The sequence below is a fragment of the Geotrypetes seraphini genome, chromosome 2 (genome assembly GCF_902459505.1).
Source record: "Geotrypetes seraphini chromosome 2, aGeoSer1.1, whole genome shotgun sequence".
NCBI classification, from domain to species: domain Eukaryota; kingdom Metazoa; phylum Chordata; class Amphibia; order Gymnophiona; family Dermophiidae; genus Geotrypetes; species Geotrypetes seraphini.
In genome coordinates this window covers 74,026,130-74,051,794 of record NC_047085.1, presented here as the reverse complement: position 1 = coordinate 74,051,794, position 25,665 = coordinate 74,026,130, and the positions used below count along the sequence as shown (strand labels likewise).

Sequence of the window (25,665 nt, the reverse complement as noted above, 5' to 3'; positions counted from 1 at the left end):
AGCAATACCTTTCCTCTCTAGCCTAGTGGCAGCTCACTGTGTGCTTTTAACTTTGCCACACAGCTGCCGCTAGCATTAGTATAGCCGCGGTTTCATCAGGCAGCCTCGGGGCCTTTGCTAGGCCGGCCTGTCTTACATCATCAAAGCATGCTGGCCAAACAAAGGCCCCAAGGCTACTTCATGAAACTGTGTCTAAACTATTGCTAGTGGCAGCTGTGTGGCGAAGATTAAAAGCACACAGAGCTGCTGTTCCGGGGGTGTGGAGAGAAGACAAGAAAAGCAGGAGTCCTGGCATACACGATGGTAGGAGCATGTCAGCTGACGCAGGCGCTGGAGCTTCTCTTCCTGCCCTGTGCACAGTTTATGATACACTGAAGGTAACTGCCTGGAGAGGACCCGAATCCTTCACAGGCCGGAAGGAGATTTCTGCGGAACAGTACCAGTCTACGGACCAGCAGTTGAACACTGATCTACATCACCATGTGGTTCTCATCTGTACAAACAACCAGGTAGCCATGTTCTTTCCGAACAAACAAAGAGGAATGGGATCTCGTTCCCTTTGTATGGAAGCAAATCAGAATTTAGATGGACATGGCATGCTTCTCACGGTGGTTTATTTAGTGGGGAAACTGAATATTCTGGCAGATAAGTTGAAACTGCGGGAATGGTATACAAGACACCAAGTCTTTAATAAAGAAACATTGATATGAACATGAAAGTTTGTATCCAAACAGGTTGGTGAACCTGGATCTAATATGGTCCATTTTGCGAAGAAACACTCCTTCCTCAGGGGTCCAAAAAGAATATCATATACTGGGGAACCTTGTAGCTGAAGAGTTCTAATGAGCCTGGTTTGCTTTCTCTACCCTCCCTCCCCCTCCCCCCTGTGTCGAATGATCTCACCTGTTCTATTGTAAACTACCTTGATATCCTGTAATGAAGGTTGGCACTAAATAGCTGTATAATATGAGACTGCAAGTGATTTTACTGCTTCATCAATATAAAGAGGAAAAAATAAGGGAATATCAGGAATTTTTGTCAGCCTGAGTCACAATTTTCAATTTGCTTTTTTTTTTTTTTTTTTTTTAATTGACCTAATACAGGGGTTTTTACTCAGTCCTTAGAACACCCCCAAACCAGTTGGGTTTTCATGAGGGCAATTTTCATATAGTGAAGGGAATGCATATTGATTGTGAATATTCTAAAAACCTGTTTGGCTGAATATGGCCCAAGAAATGAGTTGAGAACCCCTGGTCCATTAAAAGGTATATTAACCAGTATAGTCTGTTAATAATTTAACTTTTAATTTCACATCCATAATAATAATAATAATTTATTTATATGCTGCCATAATTGGAGATTTTCATAGACGCTTGGCTTATCTAAGCTTTTATGCGCGTGTTCATCGCCTTTGATAGCTGCCTTATAATGTTATAACCATGTGAATCAATCAGATAATTTTAAAAAAGGTTTCTGGAGGAAAAGTTCCTAAACCATTGTTAGCCAGGTGGTCATGAGATAGCCACCGCTTATTGCTGTGTGTGGTATATAGATCCCAGGGATCTGATGCCACAAGTGTAGATTTATTGCTCTGTTGAACTGTGGGGGGAGGGGGGAGCAGCATTATTGATGGAAATTTTTGGGAGGTTTTGGTGTTTGTTTTGAGGAATTCTTCCATGTCTGGGAATATAATTTTTATAGAAACCCTTTCAAAAATGGAGTTTGCACATGCTGTAGGGTACCCTACTCAGGACAGAGAACACAATGATGGTTGTGGATAAGCGATTGGAAAAATGATGGGAGAGGCTTCTGACCAGATACTTAATGGGATGGCCTATTTACCATTATTTATGTCACGGTGACTGCTGTGATATGACTGTTGCAGAACTATCCAGTTAATGTTGGGATAGTCCATGGGCATAGTTGGAGCAGTGCCAGGATTTATCTGGTTAGCAGAGATTTTCAATCTACTAAGTGTCTGGATAAAGTTAGAATAGTAAAAAGCCTGTCCTAATTTGATCTGGCCACTTACTGGGTATTAGCTTAAATACTATAGGTACCTGTATAAATTTTAATGCCTGCCTGTGACCTGGATATTCAAAGCTAGTGCTCAGACTAGTAATGAATATTTGGGTCAAATTCAGTAAGTAATGGTCATTGGGGTAGGGGTGGGGAGTTAAGAATTATTTAATGGATACTGACTGGCTAGTTCATTGCAGATGCTATAATTTTGTGAATGGGCAGAAAAACTGAGCTGTTTCTAGAACTCCATGAATGACAAAGTCTCAGATAACTCTAGAAAGCATTACTTGAGTAACAAATAAAAATAAACATCTTATTTCATGGGAAAATATGGATTCTATTTATGCCATATACTGTCATTTTGTTGAAAAGAATGTTAAAATTTAGCAATGCATTTGTAATGCAATTAGCCGGTGTAGTGGATTAATTAGGAAAAGTGAGTTTTAAATTACCAGGAATGTGGTGATGTTTAGCATCAAGATGATCATTTTATTTTCATATTTCATCTTATCAATCCCTTTTTACTTGTTTGTGTCAGTAGAAATTCTTTGCATTGAAGCAGCAAAAGCAGTATCTCAGATATGCCAACTTTGCCCTTTTCTGTATATCCTCTCTGACCCCTTTAATAATTTCAAAAACTTGCAGGCAGCCAGATGAGAATGTGTTGATCCCACTCCCATCCCAATACTCGTCCAAGCAGAAGAGTGCCTGGAAGTACCTTGGAAGCCTATTTTACGACCTGTATCGAGTGCCCTTTTGCTGAAAATTCAACGTTGGACCTCAAAGCTGCTCCTCATTTTCCCACTTATAGCATGCTGGGAAAATTGTGCACAGAAGACAAGATCTTACTTCTTGTAGGCTCTGGTACTTTTGTACTTGTTAAAAATGGCTGTGTTTTTGAAAATAACCAAAATGCACATAGTGCCAAAATAGTACCAGTAGTCCCATGAAACATGCACAAGATAATTTTTGTTTTAAAAACATTTGGACCTTTTTAGTGCTTTTGCCAACTTTTATATATTTTTTTCTGTACTTTTTCTTTTAATATATATAGATATATATAAATATATCCTTTATCTCCAATTCAATCAAACCTGCCATATAGCATCTAGAAATAGCTGCCTGGTTGTTTTGGGGTTTTTTTTTCCAAGCACCAAGCGGACATGTCTGTAAAGACAGAGCAGCTGCACAGTATGCGAAAATAAATTAACATATGTACTCAAATCCAGCTGCTTCCTACATTACCAGTGTTGAGGACGATTTAATTTTGGTCAGCCTGTACCATATACCAGGGCTGCTCAACCCAGTCCTGGACCCACTTGGCATCAGGTTTCAGGATATCCACAATGAGTGATGCAATGCCATCTTTCCAATATATTTTTCCCCTTAGCTTGTTTAGGAAGATTTCATATAGTTCTAGACTTCAGAAGTCTATGTCACCATCTGAGGTGGTTGCAGATATTTCTTAGAAAAGAAGATTGGGATCCAGTTTGAGTGAAAGGTGCTATATACGATAGGTAGAGAACTGTGTGCCTACAAGCACATGTAGGAGATGTGTAGTGGAAGGGGGTCTCCTAATCAGGTGCCTTTTAAAGTGGATAATGAGCAATTTATACTGGATTGTGTCTAGAATGATGGAATTCAGGATTCTGCCAGTGGTGGTTCAATATGCAAATGGTAGTGACTAATACTCTCCTCTGGTCAGAGAATTTGATTAATGTGGTGTTTTTCAAAGAAAAAACAAACATTAACCAAATGGAGAGCAAAGGGCCTAATTTACTTAACATTTTCTGCCCCTTAGATATAGAATAGGAAAAAAACCTTAGTGAATTAGATCCAAAGTGGCAGCTAGGTTATCATCCAGAGGTATGATTTAAAGATTTTAAATAAAATACACTGTGCAATTTTAGCCTTTTTTTGTTTTGTTTTATGCCATCTGTGAATGGCATTTTATTTGAAGAAGATAATTTAACATTGAATGTAGCTACTTAAGGTTGCAGGGTGACTTTGATGTCCTCACCTATTCAGAAAGTAGCTCTCTGCGATATCTGCTGATGTGGCCTTCTGGTATACAGAGGTAATTTTGCTGCAATGCAGAGATCTCTGGAACGTGTTATGCAAAAGCAGCCTTTAAGTGAAGCACCCTGAATCCTAATATTTTTATTTGGATAGTTCATAATATGTTAGAAGTGAATCTGAAACATTAAACTGTCTCATTTGGGCAACATGAAAATCCCATTTGTGCACAGTAACCTCATCTCCAAGAGCTCACTTCAGAATGAACATGCATGAAATACTGTGCTTCATAATGGTTGTCAAATTAAAGGTCTCTGATGGTTGAACCTACATTAGCCTAGCTAGCATCTAGCTTGGATGCATGCCTATGTATAAACATGCATGCATATTTTGAATATTTAGAAAATACTTCTGTCTGTATACTTTTAAAGTGCTCAGTCTGAAATAAGAAATTTTGGCTTATGTCATAAATTGCAAAATGAGAGAAATTCCACTCATTTTACAGTTCATTAGCCAATACCTGCAGTGCTGCTTTCACTATGGCTGATGTGTAAGAATAATGGAACCCCTTATCTTCATTTAATGTGGTCACCGGGAGTTCTTGCACATTTTCTTCTTGAATGCTAGATAATAAAGACCTGATTTAAGAGCAAATAGTACCGTTTGAATTATACTGAGTTTACTCAGTCTAGTAAAAATGGCCCTCTTTGGTCTTTGTTTTATTTTACTGTTAAATATTTTGGGATGTATTTAATTTAGTCTCCTGCCTCTCTAGAGGCATATACACTGATGTAGCCAACAATCGTAGAGTTGAGTCCTAGGAAATCTAGGATATGTGTGAAGGTATTTCACTGCCAGGAAAATTTGCAGACAAATAGCTCAAAGAAGGTAGGGTTCAACTTCCTACAGTGTGATGCATGGATAACATTAGCTTATGTGTGTTATTTATTGTGGCTCTTATTTGTAATAAGACTTATTCATTAATAATGAAAAAATAGCATTTGATACTGGACTACACCTCAGAAAATAAAATGTATAGGAAGTAAGGAGCTGCTGCAGTAAATTGTTCTCAGGCTTTGTGTTGGGTTAACATGACTTTAGCATACAATTTTATGGACACATGATGCAGAAAGAAGTTTTGCACACAGATAAACCTCATGCAAAGGCTTGAGTACACAGCATATTTAAAATTATGATAAGACTAATTCACTATTCATAGCGACTTGACTTTGTTGACCTGAAGTTTACTTTGGATCACTGAATCCTATTCCCCCACCCCCCATATCCCTAGAAATGATCTCCAGTTTGGTTCTCATACCTGTCCTGAGTAAGAGATTTTGCAGATATGCAAATCTCTCGTATGTATTCATTAGGGATATCCTGTAAACCTGACCATCTGGTTAATAGAAACATAGAAGATGACGGCAGAAAAGGGGCTACAGCCCATCAAGTCTGCCCACTCTGCTTACCCACCCCCTGTCTATGCCCTAATGACTCAATTTCCTTATCTTGACCCTCGTAGGGATCCCACATGGGTATCCCATTTATTCTTAAAGTCTGGCACGCTGTCTGCCTCGATCACCTGCACTGGAAGCTTGTTCCAATGATCAACCACTCTCTCTGTGAAGAAATACTTTCTGGTGTCGCCATGAAATTATCCGCCCCTGAGTTTGAGCGGGTGCCCTCTTGTGGCAGAGGGTCCCTTGAGAAAGAAAATATCATCTTCCACTTGTCCCGTGAGGTACTTAAATGTTTCGATCATGTCTCCCCTCTCCCTACGTTCCTCGAGAGTGTAGAGCTGCAATTTGTTCAGTCTCTCTTCGTATGAGAGACCCTTGAGCCCCGAGATCATCCTGGTGGCCGTCCGCTGAACCGATTCAATTCTGCACACATCTTTACTGTAATGTTCTCCCCAGAACAGGTTTGAGAGCCATTGGACTGGTAGACCTTGACAATCCCTTGTTGGGGCCCTCTAGATCTTCTCCCCACCATACCTTTGTCAGAAGATAAGTGATGACCACTAGTTCCTGCCACCACAAAGCCACCTTTCAAAATGGTAGTGCCTAACTCCAAATGCGGTCGGTCAGCTAAAGGCATTTTTGTCTTATTTAGCAGATTCTGCCCAGACTCTGCCAAATAAGACGAAGATTCCCTTATTTTGCACAATGACCCTGCATTCAAGGATGAACTATCAAGACAGGTAAAGTCATTTTGAATGATAGTGGCAAGAAGCTAGGAGCAAGTGAGCATTGCTTCCTGCCTTACAACTTAAAGGTAAATGAGTTGGATGGGGAGGGGAGGCTGTAGGGTGGTCCTGGTCTATCAGGCTACCAGAGATTTATTTGGGGGGGGGAAGGGATCAGGGATGGAGGACCACCAAGCATTGTTTTGTTGGTATGTTAGGGAGGGGGAGGGTTCATTAGATGACCAGAGATTTTGATAGGAGATATTGGGGAATGGAGGGTACCCAGAGGGAGGGAGGTGGATGTGTGTTTCCTTGTCAGTGTGTGAGCAAACCCCACTCTTGCAGTGATAGGAAGGAAGACATTTGTAGCAACTGACTGCATGCCACTATAACGCTGTGCACTAGTTTTTCAGTCAATACATACTTTATAATGCAACAGTAATTTGCATGCTCTGTGCTGATTGAATGGGGGAGCTAGAATTTTGTATTAAGCTTTCATTATGTACTGTGCACTAAGGGTCCATGTACAATCCTAAGCTCACTACATCAAGCCCTTAGCTAAGTTTTCAGGCGATGCAGGATAAACATGATTATATGCCCCTTTTGAAATATTTTGCAGTGGAGGAAAGAAGTTGCAGCATATTGGACAAATAACGGTTTGAAGATAGCTTGTGGGTTATCCCGGTATTTCCAACATATGTTCATGCAAAGATGTCACCTATGTGTACATAAAATGTAGTAAGAGGAATTGTATTGTAGAACATGGTAGCACATGTAATAATCAACAAACCCTAAGTGCTTCAATCAAGCCTCCCTTTTACTTGCCCAGTTTTATTGGCCTCCCATTCACTATTCGGTTTCAAATTCTATCATTAACACACATGGAGGACCATTTTTGAAAGGTATGTCTAAGTACGACTTGGACATTTTTCTGCTAAATGTTCAAATTTGGAAACACAAACGTCCATTTTTGAATGGGCTGTCAAATTTTTTTTTTTTTAAATCCCCTTCTTGGACATCTTGATCACCAAAACATCTAGACTGCCAAGACCTTTATTCGCCATTTTTGACCACTAAAATGTCCCAAGGTAGAAATATCCAAATTGGCACCATTTAGATGTGGGAGAGGCCACCATTCTAATGGACTGGCCACATACATACCAACAGAGCATAGCCACTATTGACAAAATAGAAAAATTAGCTATTTCCCAGCAGTGCTAAAAGTGGCCTTAGTGTGCAATAAAGACCTAGTGCTGAGGGTAACGCAGGCCACTTTAGTGCTGCTTAGTAAAAGGACTCCTAAATGTGCATTAAGAAGTGGTAGGGCTCCATACTAATAATTTGAGTGGACTGTTGTAGAGAAAATTTGCTCTCCCAATATTCCATGCTAAACTCAGGATGACTGGAAACTGAATGTTCTGAGATCGGTGTATTTAATACAAAGGAAAGGTCTGGCCTAAGGCTTACTTATATGCCTCCCCAAGAACTCCTTTGCTCAGATATTTTTATCTGTACCATTATCCTCCACTGTAAATTCCAGAATTCACTCCTTTTTATCTTGCTGCCCCATATGACTGGAATACACTTCCTGAGTCTGTGCGACATGCTCCTTTCCTTCCCTTGTTCAAAAATGGGCTGAAATCCCCTTTGAGATTACCTTCAGTCCATAATCCTCTGCCTTCTGCTCATTGCCCTAGCTAGCAGTTGACCATTCCCTACTAACTGTAACTCCTACCCTGGCATCGTGTTTGTATGTCTTGATTAGATTGTGAGCTCATTAGAGCAGGGACCGTGTCCTTCATGACACTGTATAACACTGCATATTTCTGGTAGTATTAGAGACATATGTCTTCCATTCTGCAACTGTTAACCTCCTAGCTCTGTGGAAGCCAGTGACTCCTTGCTATAAAAAAAATTGACTGCTATATTTTGGCATAAACGCAGCAGTATTTAATCTTTTGAAAGCTGATTTTCTTTTTATATAGTTTAGCTCAAATCCAGTTGCTTCCTATATTACTTTCTGGCCATTTACTACATTGGTTTGAAGAGGGTTTAATAGATCAGTTCAATGCGATAAATCTAGTTTCCCAAACAGTGTTGAACATAATTTCATTTTGGTCACTCTATACCAGGGGTTGGTAATTCTGGTCCTCGAGAGCCAGAGCCAGGTCAGGTTTTTAGGATATCTACAATGAATATGTATGAGATGGATTTATATGTACTGCCTCCTTGAGATGCAAATCTATCTCATGCATATTTATTGTGGATATCCTGGCTCTGGCTCTCGAGGACCGGAATTGCCTACCCCTGCCCTATACCAAATATCGGGGCTTCTCAACCCAGTCCTGAGCCCGCCTGACTTCAAGTTTCAGGATACCCACAATGAATATGCATGAAAGATTTTGCATGCACTGCCTCCTTAATATTCAGTCTTCTCATACATATTCGTTGTGGATACAGTACTCCCCCCGATATTCACAGGGATTACGTTCCAATGTGCAATGTCATCTCAGTAACAACTATAGATAAATATAGTGCATAATATAGATAGCAGAGATAAATTCTCAAAACTGACACATTTTAAGCACTAAATTGAAAATAAAATCATTTTTCCTATCTTTGTTGTCTGGTGGTTTTGTGAGTCCCTGGTTGCACTTCTTCTGACTGTGCATCCAATATTTCTTTCTGCCTCCTGCATGCTTCCTCTCTGGACTTCATTCCCTTCCCCAACCAACCAACCTTCCCTTCTCTGTTCCTCGATGAGTCGAACTTTTCTTCCTCTCTCACTGTCCATCTGTCTCTCATTCCCTTGCTGCAAAGGGAATGGGGAAAGAGAGATCCAGGGTGCAAATCTCCCACCCCCTCTACTGCCACATGCAACATTTCTCCCTCGCTCATCCCCTGTGCAGCATTTTTCACCACTGCCTACCAGCCCTATGCTCATTTCTCCTTTCACCCCTCTCCAGCACCATGCCACATCTCTTCTTCCAACACTATGTCCAACATTACTCCCCCTTGCATCCCCTTCAATCTGTCCCTCTGTTCCCACTCCTCGACCATATCCAACATTTCTCCCTCATCATCCTATTCCCCATGCATCTCTACCTCTCTCTCTATGCCAAATTTTACTCTTTCTTCATTTCCCCATATGCACCATCTCTTTCCCTCTCACTCACACACTCATGCCCAACAATTCTCCCTTTCTATTCCCTCCCTCCTGTGTCCCATGTTCATGCCCTGCCCTTCCTTCTGTGTCCCGAGTTCATGCCCCCCCTATACCTTTCTTACAGCCTTGGTCCCAAATTCATGCCCCTCCCATGTCCCAATGCGCTCCTCATCCCCCCCTCCCCAGTCTCCCACTCCCACAATTGTGTCCCCTTTCTCTGTTACTTACTCACTCCAGGGCCACACTCGCTCTCTTCAGGGCCATCCAGTTGGGCTGCTCCTTCCTGCCTTCAGCCACATAGGGAAATGGGCAGCGGCTCTTACACACTGCATGTGGCTGGCCCACAAGCCTTCCCTATGATGTCGTGTTGGCCTGTTCGGTTCCTGAGGAAGGGGCTATTGCCCTGAAACCCTGCTGGGTCAAACTGTGTTGAAAGAGGACTGCACCTTAACTTTGGCCTTTGATCCCCCCCCCCCAAAAAAAAAGCTGGACTCTCCTTGCTCCTATTTGGCTACAGAACCTTTATTCAGCTAAGTAACTGGAGGACAAGTGACTAATTTTTTCATTCTCTGTTCAGGACAGTGGGGTAGCCATTCGGGGCATTGCAGGACAGTGAACTTTTTGTCTTCTTTTTTATATATATTTATTTATTGCACATTGTTTGCACTTGATTGCACTTTAAAGTACACAGGAGCACCCAGATGATGGTGTGTGGCTGGCAGTGAGTGGTAATCTCTGCTCAGTGTTTTCTGGCTTTGCTATTCTAAGCACTAGAGCTGCTCTTTGAGTTGCTCTTTAAAGCTTTCAAACTCACGCTGAGGGTGCTCCTTATCTTAAAAATTTAGATTTGAGGTTTATATATTTTTGGTGGAGTCCAAGGGAGTTAACTTTCCTGCAATGTCCTAGGGCACACCCAACTTATATTTTGGTGTCTTTTAAGGATATTTTGTCTTGGGGTTTTTGCTATGGTTCTACCTACCAAGACACAAAGAGACCCAGAAAACTGCAACAACTACTTTGATTACAAGTTCTGCCAAGTAAGAACTTTTTGAATTTCATTTATTGTATTACCGTATACACATCTTTGCGCTTTCAATGCCATATGTGAATAACATTGCATTAAAGCTTACACAATCTCCATAGTCAAAACTGCCTTTCACTTGGTTCCTGAGATGTCTACTCCATACATATCAAGAGACCTCATCCGACATTTAAATTCCAGTTTATCTAGGTCAAGGATTGCTACATCATTGTTAAACATTTTCTTTTGTAGAAATATATGTAGACATTTGTTAAAGGATTTCTGATAACTTGTCTATATTTTTTCTATTTCACATAAGAATAGCCATGCCAGGTCACAGTAATTGTATTAAAGTGAAGGAAATCAGAAACAGCAGTGCAGAGAAAACGTTTACTTTTTTAAGAAGAAAATGAGACCTTGATTTTTTAGGCATTTCTTATTTTACAATGATAAAATTAATGCTGGCCCAATTATCTTTTGAGGTTTAGAAAGTAATGTTGCAGCTGCAGCACTATTCATCTAGGCCAGGGGTAGGCAATTCCAGTCCTTGAGAGCCAGAGCCAGGTCGGGTTTTCAGGATATCCACAATGAATATGTATGAGATGGATTTGCATGCACTGCCTCCTTGAGATGCAAATCTATCTCATGCATATTTATTGTGGATATCCTGAAAAACCTGACCTGGCTCTCGAAGACCGGAATTGCCTACCCCTGATCTAGGCCAATGGTTCTCAAACATGGCCTGGGAGGGACCATCAGCCAATCAGGTTTTCAGGATATGCTTAATGAATATGCCCAAGACAAATTTGCATGTTTCTCATTTCCATTATATGTCACTGAGCCCTATTAATCTAGGCTTCATTACGTCACAATGAAACTGTTCAAAATGTTAACAAATTGGAAAGGTTTCAATCCCAGCGGGAATGCTTGCAGAAGTGCTGGTGTTCTTTGCACATTGCACTTTGGAAAACTTAGCTTTCATGGCTGTAGCAGCCAATTGCAATTCCATATCTCTGCACAAACCTTCCTTAACCCCCCAGGCTTTCTTTCCATTTGCTTGCTCTCAGCTTGTTATCCATCACTGCCATCTAATCTCAACATTGTCTACACTGAACAGGCCTTGAAAATATCACACTGTTACATTTAACAATGGCATGTTGATAGTGGGTCAGGAGGCAGCCACAATAACCGAAGTACTGGGACTCTTTGGCCAAATATGGATACCAGTAATAGGCATTGAGTTTTAACATAAATAATAAAAGCAGCAATGCAAAATCAGAAATCTAATGTGCTACTGAAATACACGTGAGGATTATTCATATCTGAATTTAAATCATTATTTGGACGAATACAGATAATATATTTGGGGCCGAATCAAATTGAGTACGAATATTTGATGCATCCCTACTACCGACTAAAGCAGATGAGGGTCACAGACAGATGGATAGATATGAGCGACATGGCCATAAAGCATGGATTTATTTATTTTTTCTGATCAGAAAGTCACCTAAAACATGAACTCGTTTCTTAGGCATGATTAGGAATGCTGTTATTCAATTTTGTGTCCTGCTGTTCAAGAACTTTTGCCGTCTACCTCTGAACTGCAAAGTGGCCTGGTTTTGAATCAAAATATGCTAATCTTCTTGAAACTTAAACAAAACTTACACTAATGCATAGGAATAATGATTTTTGTAGTAGTCTTGCTTATCTGATGATCTGTATTATCTGATAACCAGCACCCATGGGGGCTGATAGATGCTGGATAAATGTTTCTGGTTGCGTGAAAGTTTCTATTAAAAATAGGCCTAACTAATACTATACCCCATACTATGCCATACCATAAACTATCCCAGACAAACTACCAGACATGTGGTAGGCAAAGCGTGGGCATACTCAGGTGTGGTATGCCAAGTTTACAGTTAAATTTCTGTCAGAAATTGATTTTATTATCATTTTTATTTAAAGTATTGCAATATTTCTTTGACTTTTTTTTTTTTTTTTTTTTTGCTGGTTGCTTGAGAGTTCTAGTTGCTTGAGTTCAGTTAAGAGTCCACTGTACCTCGGTGATATTGCTGCAATGTTGAGATGCATGCAAGTTTTTTTCTTTTTCTTTTTTTTTTCCAGCATCATGCTTAGTTGAAAGGCAGCAGTGCTAGATAAGATTTCTTGGGCCTGAATCTATAAACAGTGCCTAGGAAAACGGTACCTACCGCCTGCTATTCCAAAGTTAGGTGCCATTTACAGAATCGCATCTAAGGCACCGCTAGGCATCTGTAACTTAGGCACCGGTATATTAGCCCAGGGTTTGCTTGTCCTAAACTACCAGCACCCTAACTCATTCCATGCCCAAACTCCACCCCCTAACCATGCCCACTTTTTGGATAGGCATGGGTAGGCCTCAGTATACTGAGTTAGGCACCTACCTGAAAAAATTTTTTTTAATTGACTTTTAATGATAAATCAGCACCAATGTAGGCTCTTAGCAGTAAGCACCACTTATAGAATCAGGCCCTAGTTTTAAACTCTATTTTACTACTACTTCTTTTGAAACATGCATTCATGTACTTCCTTATCCACTTATTCTGTATTATCTTGATTATCCAACAACCTGTGGGTCACATTCACTTTGAACAATCGCGGCTACTGTATTTAGAGCAGCTTCTGAGCTTTGATGATAAGCTTCCCATTCCTGTCTTAGGGATAGATCGACCAAGACTATTTTTGTAAAAAAAGCAAAAACAAAAAGAACCCTTTAATACCTCTGACCTCCAAACCTTCCATACACATCAAATTCAGCCTAGGCCAGATGTGTGATATTAGTAGAGAGGATCATGATGAATGTCTTATTTAATAGTTGATTAAAAAAATTGTATTAACTTATGAAGCAGCTGTTTGTATATAAAATGTTCTATATGTTAATAAGCTAACAGTCAAACTTTTTAGGATCACAAATAAGTAGAGGCTATTACCACATGTCATTTCTGGGGTTTTAGCAAAGTTCTTACTTCCAGTGATTTTCCTTACTTTGTAGATTTAATTTCCTTGAATCTGCTTTGATTTAGAACACATTGCGCCTTATTCAGAAAAGACATATCTGCTCTGTCTCTGCGGGAAAAAAAAAGACCTATTGTGAATGTTTTCCGGTTCATAGACAACAACGCAGAAGACAAAGGCACACGCCGACAACTGAGCGCAAGACGGAGGCGCGCGCCGAAGAAAATTACTGTTTGTAGGGGCTCTGACGGGGGGTTTTGTTGGGGAGCACCCCCAGTTTACTTAATACAAATCGCGCCGGCGTTGTGGGGGGTTTGGGGGGGTTGTAACCTCCCACATTTTACTGTAAACTTAACTTTTTCCCTAAAAACAGGGAAAAAGTAAAGTTTTCAGTAAAATGTGGGGGTTACAACCCCCCAAACCCCCCACAATGCAGCGCGATCTGTATTAAGTAAAGTGGGGGGTTCCCCCCCACGCCCCCCCATCAGAGCCCTAAAAACAGTAATTTTCTTCAACGCGCGCCTCTACGCTGCGCTCAATTGTCTGCTCACGCCTTTGTCCCGGCGCGCTTTTGACCTGACACCATGTTTTCCATTTCATGGTGACATCAAAGCAGGTTTTATTTTATTTTTGTGTGACTGCCATGTGCTAAAAACAAAAATAATTTTGCTGAAAGCAGCATAACTTTTAAATGTTAGCATAGCCATAAAAGTATGTACTTTTCTTTTTCTAGTGTAAGAAAATATTTAGTTAACTAATATGTACTAATAAATTAATAATGTGTACTGAATGGTTCAAGAGAAGGAGGAAAGGCATCCAGTGACATAAGAACATAAGAACAGCCTTACTGGTCAGACCAATGGTCCATCTAGCCTAGTATCCCATATTTACGATGGCCAATCCAGGTCACAAGTACCTGGCAAAAACCCAAATAGTAGCAACATTTGATGCTACTGATCCAGGGCAAGCAGACCATGGACTTTTTCTCCAGGATCTAACCTTTTTTAAAACCAGCTATGTTAACTGCTCTTACCACATCCTCTAGCAATTCATTCCAGAACTTAACTCTTCTCCGAGTGAAAAAAATATTTCCTCTTATTGGTTTAAAAGTTTTCCCTGTAACTTCATACGAGTGTCCCTTAGTCTTTGTAATTTTTGATGGAGTAAAAAAATCAATCCCCTCGTACCCGTTCTACACCACTCCAGGATTTTGTAGACTTCAATTATATCTCCCCTCAGCTGTCTCTTTTCCAAGCTGAAGAGCCCTAACCTCTTTAGCCTTTCCTCATACCAGAGGAGTTTCAAGTTTAATAAATTCTTTGATTAGATCACAAAATCTCATTTCAATGTGATTTACATCAGATAAAAATCAGATAAAATAATAAAATCCACATATATCACACATACTGCTAATTGACATTAAAACATTAGGGAAAAGGGCAACTTAAATTACACTATTAAAAAAAATAAAACAAAAAATAAAATCGGGTATAGGTTTAGTACACATAGGATGGGAGACACATACCCACATATTTCAGTAACCTCCTCATCCTACCCTAAAATATAGTAAGACTGATCTATTAAAAAGCGACTTTAGGAGACTTTTAAATTTGTTCAATAGTTTTTCTTCTCTTAAATTAAGTGGAAGTAAGTTCCAGATTTGGGGGGCCGAAACAGAAAAAATCATGTCTCTCCTAGAGTATATAACTTTTAAAGAAGGTTGCTCTTCTTTGAACCTTTTCTAGTTCTGCTTTATCGTTTTTGAGATAAGGTAACCAGAATTGAATGCAGTACTCAAGATGAAATTGCACCAGAGGCATTATAACATTCTGAGTTTTGATTATCATTTCTTTTCTAATAATTCCCAGCATCTTGTTTGCTTTTTTGGCCACAAGGCTTCAGTGTATTGTCTACAGTGATACCCAGATCTTTTTCTTGGGTGCTGACCCCCAAGGTGGACCTTAGCATCTGGTAACTATGATTTGGGTTATTCTTCCCAATGTGCATCACTTTGTGTTCATCAGGATAATCATTAATATTTGTTAGCACTACAACCCTGAAATTCTAGAAAGAATACCATAAACTGGGTGTGCAATTGGTTGCACAAAGGTCATTTATGTACTTAATGCCAGTTTAGCACCAATTACCTAATTTAGTTAAGTACTAATTGGCACCAGTTTTATAACTTCACAAGTAAATGACTTGCACCCCTATTCTGTAAACTTACCCCCTAATGTAAGTGTGTGGCACAATGCTTAGAGCTACAGCCTCAGCACCCTGAGGTTGTGGGTTCAAACCCACACTGTTCTTTGTGACTCTGGACAAGTCACTTAATCCCCCATTGTCCCAGGTACATTAAATTTATTGTGAGCCTACCAGGACAGATAGGGAAAAACACTTGAGTACCTGAATGTAAGCCACTTAGACTACAAGTTGTATATAAATATACCGTGACTAAAGTTGTGCATGTGAATTTGTGAATATTCCAATTTGCAAGTGCAACTTGCTCGCACCTAGAGTTAGGTGCCAAAATGTGGACTTATGCTAGTATTCTATAATGGCAACTATGTGTGATATTACCCTTATAGAGCTGAAGGGTTTTGGAAATAAGCTCTTCAGTTGGCACTTAGCACCTAAATGTTTGACATTTAAATTCTAATGCCCATTAATTGGACCCCAAATGTATAGGAGAGGATGTACCAGGATCCAGAAATGCAAAACTCAGCAAACTGTACTAGATGTGGAATACATCCAGTGGTTGTATTCCTTCATTGAAGAGGCTTTCATGAACAGTGCAGGAATTGCTTTGTTTTTCAGCTTGCAAACTTTTTTGTTCACATCTCTGCAGATTTCTAGTGTTTTGAAAGCTGTATTTAGAATTCCTTGCTGTGAACAGTCAGATTTTCTTTGACCTGATGGCTATAGTGACCAGAAAATGTTCACTGTAATTGAAGAATGGTTCTCTACATAATGAAATTCTTACCTGCCAGTAAGATGAAAGACAAAAAAATGTATGCAGCTTTATAATACTTTATAAACTAAGCAATAAAATGATGTGTGCAGAAAATAAAATGTAATTTTTGTATAGTTACATTTGATAATAAAAAAAATTGTCATTCTTTTTTTGGTTCTGTTGATTTTTAAGTCTTCACTGCAAACCAGATGGTGTACTGATAATAGAAAATAATGGTATAGGTGGGGAATAAAAGCTCCGCCCCTGACCCCACCTTGTAATAGTACCAATTGTAATACCATTTCTTCCATTCATGTTTCATATATCCATACAATATAATCTTATTAACAATACATAATGGTTAACCACAAAATTAAACTACGCTGTATGCTTCTCAACATTCATTCCTACCAGAACACCTGGCTTTTGTCACACATGCAGAACACAGATAACCCCTATGCGAATACAGGACCACAAACTAAAAGTACTAATATACACAAATGAAACTCTTAAGATGCCAGACTCTACATGCAGTAGAACATCAGAGAAAGAGAGAAATTAATTTCTTCCTGAACAGTGCAAAATATAGACAGCAGATGTAAATGCTCATAACTGACACATTTCAATCTCTAAACTGAAAATAAAATCATATTCTCTACTTTTGTTTTCAGGTGATTTTATTTTCTAATCATCTTTTTCCCAGTCTCTGGTTGTATTTCCTTCTGTCTGTGCTCTTAATTGTATTTCCAGGACCACCTTATCCATTTGCTGTTTTTTCTATCCTTCACTTTCTGCCCTACATCCTTCTTTCAAAAGACATATAATTGACCATGTAAATATAGACAAGCCTTTGAAGGGTGATCAAGAAATATTGTATAAAATTACTCAGAGATGTGAAACTCTGAAAGGAAGGCTACAAAACCTCCCTTGGTTAAAGAGTTTACCTTCCAGTCATTGTTATTCTATAAAAATATTTTTTGATCACGACCTGGAAAGGCTGAAAAGTTCAAACTGTTTCAAAAGTTCAAAATAACTGGTTTGATCTTGTTGTTAATATCATGCAAACGCTACTGCATACTTGATGAAAAAATCCACTTAGCTGTTAAACAGGAGTGAGGGGGTCCCAACGTGGCTCCGTTTCGTTCCCTGCTTCAGGGGACCCGATGTAAGCTGGTTCAGATTGAATCCTAGTTGATACTAGTGCTGGAATAGCATAACTGTGTGACTTGCAAACAAACGCATCATAGCTGGGGAGTCAAAAAGATAACTTCTTGCGATTCAGACCATCTGTCCTTTTTTCAACTACCCTTTCACTCTGTCCTATGCCACTTCCAGAAACTGTATGCCTCCCCTTCCATCTTTCCCTTCACCCCATTGGTCTAGCATCTTCCATTCCCTCCTCCAATGGTCTGGCATATCTCTCCTGTCCTCTTCTTACCTTCCCTCTCCCACACCCCCATGGTCTGCCATTTCACTATCACCTCTCTCTAACCCCACTTACATCAGCATCTGCCCCCTTTCTTTCCCTCTTGCCTAAATCCATCCAGTATCCTTCCTCCTTGGTTTCCTTCTTTTCCTGCACACCAATTCCATCAGCATCTGCCCCCTTTCTTTTCCTCTGACCTAAATCCATCCAGTATCCTTCCTCCTTGGTTTCCCCCTTTCCCTGCACACCAATTCCATCAGTATGTGCCCCCTTTCTCTCCCTACACCACCCTTTCCACACAGCAACGGCAACACCCCCCCCTATGGCAAAGGGCTCCTACCTGGCATCGATGATGACAACCACACTGCCCCCTCCCCCGGCATCCACGGAAACCAATGCAGCCAACTCAACCATTTTTTTTTTCAGACGGCAACGGGCAAAGTCATGCAGAGGGTCGAGTCGGTCCAAAGGATGGCCACCAGAATGGTCTCAGGGCTTAAAGGTCTCTCGTACGAAGCAAGACTAAACAATTTGCAGCTCTACACTCTCGAGGAACGCAGGGAGAGGGGAGACATGATTGAGACGTTTAAATACGTCACCGGACGTATAGAAGTGGAAGATAACATTTTCCTTCTCAGAGGCCCCTCAACCACAAGGGGGCACCCGCTCAAACTCAAGGGCGGAAAATTTCACGGCGACACCAGGAAGTATTTCTTCACGGAGCGAGTGATTGATCAATGGAACAAGCTTCCAGTACAGGTAATCGAGGCCAGCAGCGTGCCAGATTTTAAGAATAAATGGGACGCCCATGTGGGATCCCTACGTGGGTCAGGGTAAAACATTGGCTAATCTTAAGGGGAGGGTCTATAGAATGGGCAGACTTGATGGGCCTTGGCCCTTTTTCTGCCGTCATCTTTCTATGTTTCTATGTTTCTACTGGGTCAGACCAAAAGTCAATCTGGCCCAGTATCAGATTTTAGCTGTGCCAAGTGATCTCTTTAACTACCCTGCGCTTTTGTACCACCCTTGTAGTGGCACTATGTGCTTTATGTGTAGGTGTGGGGTAGTTGTAGCCTCCCTTCATTTCTACCCTCTCTACTCACCCCCCCATCCTCGGTCTCCAGTCCATTCTTCTGTCTCCCACCCAAAATTACCCCCTTTCTTCATTTCCTTAACTGTTTCTACCCTCTCTTGCTTCCTTTAGACTAGGAAATTCACAATGCATATTTTTCACCATTCAACCCCCTCTCTCATTCCATTTCACACCCTCACTTTCAGACCTCTAGCCAAGGGGTAGGCAATTCCGGTCTGCGAGAGCCGGAGCCAGGTCAGGTTTTCAGGATATCTACAATGAATATGTATGAGATGGATTTGCATGCACTGCCTCCTTGAGATGCAAATCTATCTCATGCATATTTATTGTGGATATCCTGAAAACCTGACCTGGCTCCGGCTCTCGAGGACCAGAATTGCCTAACCCTGCTCTAGCCCATCTAATATACTATGCTCATACTAATCTAATCTAATCTTTGTGTGTCGCGCACACCTAAACAGGCTCAAGGGAACTTGAGGAAAGGGAGGGAAATGGGTTATGGTGGGAGGAAGAAGCGGAAGGGGGGACAAGAAACATAAATCTTAGGCAAATTAAGTAAAGGTCAGGTGCTTATGATGATCTTAGAAGAATTAATTGTCGAAGAGTGAAGTATTCAGTTTCTTTCGGAATAAGGTATGGTTACCATGTTCTCAAGTCCCCCTCCAAATGTCTACTTGGTCCAGGTTTGCATTTTCTCTTAGTCCCACTTTCTTGCTATGCCCTCCACTCTTATCTTCAGTTCTCCACTCCCCAACCCGAGCCTTTGCTTTCTTCCCCAATCACTAAGCCCCTGTTCTACCCTTGTTTTTCTCCCCATCAACCTCTGCTCTCTTACGTCCAACCCCAAATCCCAAACTTCTTCCGCTTCCTCTTCCCCAAACCTCTCAGTCCATGTTCTTCCTTCACCCTTAACCAATTTGAGTTCCTGCTTCTAAATCTCTCTTCCTCGACCCTACTGGTCTTGCACCTCTAATCTGGTCTGACTTCAGTTTCTAACATCAGCCATAGCCATAGCCACTTAAAATATCCACTGTTTAAACTGTTGAGCTCTCAGCTCTGTATCTATAGAGCCCTTTCAGTTCAAAGCGTAGTTATTTCAATGAAAGGAGCCAATGCAAACAGATAATATTTGAACCACATAATTCTATATCTATGGAGTACTGCATAATTCAAACATAGATCTGCCAAGTTACCCAGTGTCCAGGGAGACTTATAGGCCAGCCCTGAATTTGAATTTCACAAACCAATCGCCCCTGCTTCTTATCCATTAAAATCTATGCTGCAGGTTCCATAATGCATCAGAAGCCAGGGCTGGTCTGAAATCTCCCTTTTGAAACTAGATAAATTGGCAGCTCTGTAAGCAGTACACATATTAATCATGTGGCCATAGCAAGCATGAGACCTCCATGGCCAATACTAGACCTGATAGATTGGAAGTGCTGGCTAAAGAGGGAGGGGGCATGTTCACCTCTTGCCACACTGAAGGTGCCGATGGGCCTGCTGCAAACCCTTCTAGGTCGGATGTAAGCTTTATTTGGGAATGATAGAAGCTGTGGCTTCTTTAGCTTTATGCAAACTCGGGCCTCTCTATGGTTTGGGGGCCCCAAGCCAATTGCCTTGGTTGTACACACACCCCTCCCTCCAGTGTCAGCCCTGAACCTTTTGCTGGAATTCACTAGGTGTCCCCCACCCACATAGATTTCCGTTTAATATAATATACTGGAAACAAACTCCACATTGTTTTCTAAAAATATTCCCATAAGTGTTCCCTCTCTTTAGGTGGAGGTTAGTCCACTTAAAAAAAATAAACACATTAATAGAGTTGCTGCATAAAATAAGCAAGAATGTCAGAACTTATTAATCTACAATTTTAACATGACCTAACTGCCAATGTATTTTCAGCCTTCAGTTTCCACAATGAAGTGTCTTTAAAAAAAAAAAATAGAGCAGTTCAGATACACCGAAGAAAAAAAGAAAGGAATGGAGGCATTAGTGTTTTTTAACTCATAGGTATGAACTGAAGGACACATGCAGGTATATTCCTGAACACACATAACAAACCTTTCTCTGTGCTCTTGCACCCTACAAGCAGAGTCTTCCGAAGACAAACATAGGTGTGTAAGCATTAAATAATTAAATGTACTGCCAAACTTCTGAGAACAAAAAGGACTCCACTTTCCTTTTGCCACTCCCTGGATCCTGCCATCATGCAGTCCGGAAAATTACTCGTCAGTGAAATGAGTCAGGGCTGCAAATGCGGACTCGTTACCTATTCTGGCAGGTCAAAACCACGGAACTCCCAGCGGTTATCTGGCAAAGGAAGGTGGACTTCCATGAAATGAACGCCAGAGGGCGCTGCCATTTTTTTTTCTCGCTTTTCCGGGGGTGTTGTTTTTTTTTTTTTTTTAAAGCTCCATCGCTGCCTTGGGGAAAGCAGAGCAAACCTGCCATAAACATTACATGGCCATGCAAAGTACTTAAGGGCTGTTTTCCCACCTGTGACCTGTGACATTACAGGGAGGCAGAAATAATTCGTAAACAAAATCTGGACAGAGCTCTGCCCTTTCATTGATACAATCAGCAAACCTGAAAACAAACGCAATACCTGAAAACACAGGGTTACATCAGAGAACTGTGCTGGAAGTATATGGCAGTGACCCGAATCACACCCCCCACCCCACCCCCAAGACACTTTTTTTTTGTGAATTTGGCTAATGTCTAGTAATAATTGATGTGAGTGCCGTGATAATCCACTTGTTTATTAACCTGTCTTCCCACCTTTTAGGTTTTCTGGAAGTGGCATGTAAGAAATCGGTGTGCAAGAATAGTAACGACCATGGTTGGTGTACATTCAACTCTCCCAAATGTTATCATTGTTTTCAAATGAGTGCAGAAGTAGTGAAATTAAAGTGCGGGGAGGCTCCTTGAAGAACCAGATCATCTAGTACTGATGGGAGGGAGGGGAGGGGGGTCACAAAGCGCAAAAGAGAAGGGAGAAACCCATCAGTCTTTTTGAGAACTTGGCTGAAACAAAGAGCACAGGAATTGTAGGAATTGTCACACCATATTTGCAAGCATTGCTGAGATGATGTGCTAAATTCCCCACCCCTCTTTTCTTTTTGTGAGCTTCCTCGTATCTGTGCAATAGGAGCAGTTACGTGCCTATTGTGAGGTACAGAAGGGCCATTATACCACCACCGACAGCCCATTCAAGAGAACGTTGTTTTTCAGACAATGTAAAAAAGGAAAGAACGAGTTTTTGTTTTCTCAAATTAAGATATAAGTGGGCACTGAGTAGTAACCCGATCTAAAAGAGTCCTTTATTATTCAGAGGTTTAAGTACTTTCGTTTCTGGCTCTAGACAAGTAGTCTCAAACTCAAGCCCTTTGCAGGGCCACATTTTGGATTTCTAGGTACTTGGAGGGCCTCAGAAAACAAATAGTTAATGTCTTATTAAAGAAATGACAATTTTGCATGAGGTGAAACTCTTTATAGTTTATAAATCTTTCCTTTTGGCTAAGACTTAATAATAATATTGTCATTTATAGCTAAAGAGACATTTGATCAAGAAACTGTTTTATTTTACTTTTGTGATTATGATAAACATATTGAGGGCCTCAAAATAGTACCTGGCAAGGCCGCGAGATTGAGACCCAGCATTCAAAAACCTCTGAGGTTTGTTAGCAAGGCCTTTTTGCTCCTAGTTACCCTTCAAAATACTGTAGTATATAGTCACAGAACAGAGCACTGCCATCAACACATAAATTATTCTGACTACTCACCCAACTCAGAAATGTGAAAAACAGGAGGGGTGTAACTTGCAGCTAAGGGATATTTACAATCCCTAAACGAAGGCACAGAGGAGGTAAGAACAGTTCCCATTCTGACACAGACTGAAGATCCATCAAACCCAGTGTCTTATTTCCAATAATGGCCAACCTAGGTCACAAAATACCAGGCAAGAGCAGAAGCTACAACTTCTAGCCACCTTGCTGGGCAGAGTAGGTGGACCATAATGGTCTTTCTTCATCAGCTGCCTGTTACTCTGTGGAGCACACTAGGGTAGCAGTTTTCTATTACAGCTTGCAGCCTATAACCTTAATGGAGTCATAGTGTGAACAATAAGCAAATGCATGTTTGTAGGTTATGTTAGGGGGAGGGGAGGGGGCTCCACGGCTGATACTGTATTTTCTGGTATCCAGATTGCAGTGTTTTGGTGACATATCTAATAGGCCTCAAAAGCATTTGACATACCTACATTCTTTTGGCACTTACAGTATGTCCTAATCCCCTCAGAACTGTTTAGACTCGTACTGTGTATTATATGGCTGGCTATTAAATTTCCCCATAACTAGTATACCACTTCATTACATCTTTCATACAAGGACACCCTCAGCAAGCCTGACAACACCCAAGATCAGGCCTGCTTCCGAAAAGTGTTCATGCTTTACAGGCTCTGTAAACTAAAAAAAAAATAGCACATTAGGACAGTATTTGAATTATCCAAGAAGACAAACACCAAGAGCCATACTAAGAAAAAAAAAATCCACATTTATTGGATACAGACAAATCGATATCAGCAAATCCTGGCATTCAGGAACATTATTGTGAAGGTACTTCGGTACGAAGTGTAGGCGTTATCAGTCAAAAAGCCACATCCTTACCAGGACGAACTTGGCAATCGAGTTTAAAACAAAAATATAGTCACCTCTTAAAGAGACCAATGTCTCAAAGGGATTTTATTTCATCAAACGACACCTGTGCGGTCCAAGCAAATCTCCCCTTTTGATATTCACATTTAAAAGGTGTCCGACACCAAGGGCAAAAAAAGGAAAATCCCAGAGCTTATTGCAAATTGTGAAACATTTTGGAGCGTTCCAGTCTCTGCTAACAGAAAGAGCACCTTAGTGAATGAGTGCTGGTAGTTATATTTGCTATTATGGTTGCAGCTAGCCCCATTTCTCAGAATTAACAGATGCAGGAGGGGGCGAGGGGTTCTTGGAAGGAGAAAATGCGACAACACATCAATCCGAGTCTCTCCAGTCTGCAGCTCGCACGTCCTCAGGTTACTCCCCAGCTCTTGCCAAAGGCGAAACCAATACAGTCAAAACAAAACAAGCTGCGATACAGTTATGGTGCAGCTGGGGGGGGGAGGGGGGAGGCGCTGAGAAAGGGGGGGCTGGGGGCATTGAGGTGGGGGAGGGGACCAGGAGCTCTCATCCATTACCCAAACAAACCCCAAAAAACCCAAACAAAACAGGGAAAAAGCACTGCACACTGTAAACAAGATCCCCTCCCCCCCTCATATAAACATTCCCCAACTCATTCATTACAAGCCATGACATCGCAGTTCGTCCTGGGGTGATTTTTTTTTTAACATTTACAACACATTACAATGAACACACAAATTGTTGTAGATAGGCTAGCACCAGCCGGCTGGGAATGTTATTTTTTTTTTTTTTGGTCTGCATTATTTTTCCAGCCATTCATCCATAGTACAAAACACGTTAAAGAAAACCAAAAAAATATATAACAGCTTTCAAGTATGGTGTACATTCCCATTTATATATATATAAAAGCTTCTAGAAAAAAATTAATAAAAGAATAAACAAAAAAACCGGGTGGCAAATGTCTCTGAAATTGCACGTACATGGTGGTTTTTTGATCACCGTCAATCGCCGGCCAGATCTTGCACCACTGACGATTTCTCTCCACTGAAGGCATCGCTCTCTCTTTCCCCTGCACGGTGGTCGGTCCGCGGCTTCGGCGGCTCCTCCTCGCGGTTACTGCTGCGGGATCTTGGCGGACTCTCCCCCGCTGCTGCCGCCGCCGCTCGAGTAAGAGGAAGAAGAGCTGACGGCGGCCGCCGAGAAAGCGGCGATCTGCAGCCGCCGGACGGCCTCCTTGATGAGGTTGCCGGAGAGGATGAGCTCTTGCAGCAACCGGTGCGGGTCGTCGTCCTCTTCCTCCGGCGGCTGCCGTTGCTGTTTCCTGGCGCCGCGCAGCCAGCCCCGGCCGGGCAGCTGTTTGCTGCGACTTTTGCTGGCCGCTTGGTCCGCGGTGGGCGGCGGCAGTGTCCGATATTGCTGCTGCTGCAGGCGCCCAAGAGGTCCCCGAGGGGTGCTGAGGGGATAGGGCGCGGCGCGGAGCTGCTGCTGCTGCTGCGGTGGCGGCGCCGCCGCCGCCGGAGAGTGAGATTTGCAGCTGGACGGCGTTCGCCGGGCGCTGAGCTGCAGGGCTTCCCCGATCCTGGCCACCAGCGCGTCCACGTCCTTAGAGCCCACGGTGACTGACTGCTCGAGCAGCAGGAAACTCTCATCCTTGCGGCAGGGCATGGCCGGCTCGACGAGAAGCGGCAGCACCGGCCCGAGAAGGGGAGGAGCAGCCTCCACTCCAAGCTTGGCCGTCTGCGAGTCAGCTTAGCCCCCGCCGTTCCCTTTAGGTTTGTAAACAAAGGATGACGTACCTACATTCGGAAGATACCATTGCAGCAGGCAGGAGGGGGTGCTTATCTAGTACTGGCTGGGGGTCCCGTGTTTATAACGCACAAAACCGCATGCCAAGGTTCTGATTTTGACTGTAGTCACTTTGTAAAATATTCGCTCCTCGGTAGTAAGAATATACCTTTCTACAGATGAATACGATGGGAATAGTAAAACCACTGTTTCTCTCTTCCCACGTATAAGTACATTGCTCCATGCTTTGAAAACGAACGTTGATGATGTCAGGTCAGTGTGGTTTAAAGGGGTGGGGGCGGAGCCGCGTGCCTGTAGAGCAACTGCCTGGTTT

General features: G+C 41.6%; 2 protein-coding genes across 4 annotated transcripts in view; one reads left to right on the top strand and one right to left on the bottom strand.

Moving 5' to 3' along the window:
* Nucleotides 1-5,472, top strand: part of ESRP1 (epithelial splicing regulatory protein 1) — a 181,037-nt gene extending 175,565 nt beyond the window's left edge. Inside the window, exon 15 of one of the 3 annotated variants that reach the window (XM_033934758.1) lies at nucleotides 2,668-5,472. The gene's annotated coding sequence lies outside the window, so the exon portion shown is untranslated. The remainder of the gene's footprint in view (nucleotides 1-2,667) is intronic. The other 2 variants (XM_033934757.1, XM_033934756.1) reach the window with 2 other exon arrangements.
* A 17,935-nt stretch (nucleotides 5,473-23,407) lies between these two features.
* FRAT2 (FRAT regulator of WNT signaling pathway 2) lies at nucleotides 23,408-25,316 on the bottom strand. The gene has a single exon (XM_033929893.1). It carries the CDS (start codon nucleotides 25,209-25,211, stop codon nucleotides 24,660-24,662), a length of 552 nt encoding a protein of 183 aa, XP_033785784.1. The 5' UTR covers nucleotides 25,212-25,316; the 3' UTR covers nucleotides 23,408-24,659.
* Between the last annotated feature and the right edge of the window lie 349 nt (nucleotides 25,317-25,665).

What these genes read in the sequence shown, in the direction of transcription:
- FRAT2 (XM_033929893.1), bottom strand. Translation starts at nt 25,211, where the DNA reads ATGCCCTGCCGCAAGGATGAGAGTTTCCTGCTGCTCGAGCAGTCAGTC.